Source organism: Kockovaella imperatae (assembly GCF_002102565.1).
Source record: "Kockovaella imperatae strain NRRL Y-17943 chromosome Unknown BD324scaffold_37, whole genome shotgun sequence".
In the NCBI taxonomy this organism is placed as follows: Eukaryota; Fungi; Basidiomycota; class Tremellomycetes; order Tremellales; family Cuniculitremaceae; genus Kockovaella; species Kockovaella imperatae.
The window spans coordinates 1-1,445 of NW_019028977.1; the positions used below are offsets into that span (position 1 = coordinate 1).

The following is a 1,445-nucleotide window of genomic DNA, read 5'->3' on the forward strand; positions in this document are numbered from 1 at the left end:
CACTTGATTTCGTCAAGGAAAATTTTTGAAGGGGACCAGTGGACCAAAGCATTGTCAGAATAGACACCGTAGATCAACAAAGTTCCACCTCGGGAGACATAGTTGATCGAGTCGTTGGCAATCTTCTCGACACCGGTGCATTCAGCGACGACGTCGTACCCGTCTGGAAGGACGTATCAGCATGTGGAAGGGTGGCGCTCCTCGGGTCGCCTCACATGGGTTGTCCTTTTTCAGTTGTGCCCATTGAGCGTCGGCGTTTTGTCGGTCCAACTCGATATACTCGTCGGCAGCGTCAATCTTCTTGGCAATGTCCATCTTGATACCCTTGTTAGCAGCGAGGGTGACGTGACTGGCTCCTCCAAGCTGTAGGGATCGCGTCAACGAGTCGGAAAGAATGATTTGCTCACCTTCATCAACTGGGCAAGGATCAATCCGGTAGGTCCGGCACCAATGAGCAAGACCTTGGCGCCGAACTTCATCTTGATCTTGTCCATTCCGTGAACGGCACAAGAAGCGGGCTCAATGAGACAAGCTTGCTCGTCTGTCAAGTTGTGGATCTTGAAGCACTTGGATTTATCGCTGAATGCGATCAGCCGGTCTGTCCCAAACGCGGATCCATGCCGACGATCTCACTATTTGATGTAATCGGCAAATCCACCAGGTCGAGCAACTCCAGCAGGTGTAAAGTGTTCACAGAACAACTCTTCACCTCGCATGCAGTAATGACATGATCGGCAGGTCTCTGGATGAAACGAATAGGCATCATCAGTCGGTGTCTAGCTTACAAGAGTCTCTCCTCGACTCACCACCGACATCGGCCACAATTCGGTCACCAAGAGAGAAACCCTTGACGTTCTTGCCCATGTCGACAATGTGTCCCACGGCTTCGTGTCCCGGGATCAGCTGCTCGGCGTGAGCGGGAGCCCTGGGATTGAACAGGACGTTCCACTTACAGGAAACTTGGCAATGAATTCTCCCTACGTCGAATTAAGCATTGATGATCTGTGCTTTGTCTGGTCTGCTTACCTCGTGAATGTGAGCCTGAAATAGTAGTCAGCGCCTTGTACCGATTGATTCCTGAGTCTACTCACATCGGTACCACAGACACCACAGATGTCAACTATGATCCCTTGATGAGCGATCCTAGCAACCTCTTGAAAGACCTAATGTTCTTCCTCACCCTTGAGCAAGATCTCATCATCGCTGATTTCCGGAACGGGGACCTTTTTGATTTCAAAGTCTCTTTCCTAATGGCAGATGGTTGTGTAAGCTCTGAGATCTGGTCCGCCCGCCCTTCGGAAAGATTCTTTGCAACTCACCTTGTTGTACCACAAGGCAGTCATGTCACCTTGAACGACCATTTTGATTCGATTTTTGTTTTGACTGTACGTCGCACGAGGGCAGGTTGGGAAGAGTAGCAGAAGCAGCGACACAGGTAGGTAGTT

The 1,445-nt window shown here is 50.4% G+C and overlaps 1 protein-coding gene across 1 annotated transcript; it reads right to left on the reverse strand.

Moving 5' to 3' along the window:
- BD324DRAFT_562742 (chaperonin 10-like protein) lies at window positions 1–1,361 on the reverse strand (the record flags this gene model as incomplete). The annotated part of the gene is made up of 10 exons (XM_022013021.1): window positions 1–163; window positions 216–363; window positions 408–579; window positions 634–742; window positions 807–903; window positions 954–977; window positions 1,027–1,041; window positions 1,092–1,120; window positions 1,181–1,247; window positions 1,320–1,361. Coding segments are annotated over 10 exons (866 nt in total), but the record flags the coding sequence as incomplete, so codon positions are not given.
- Between the last annotated feature and the right edge of the window lie 84 nt (window positions 1,362–1,445).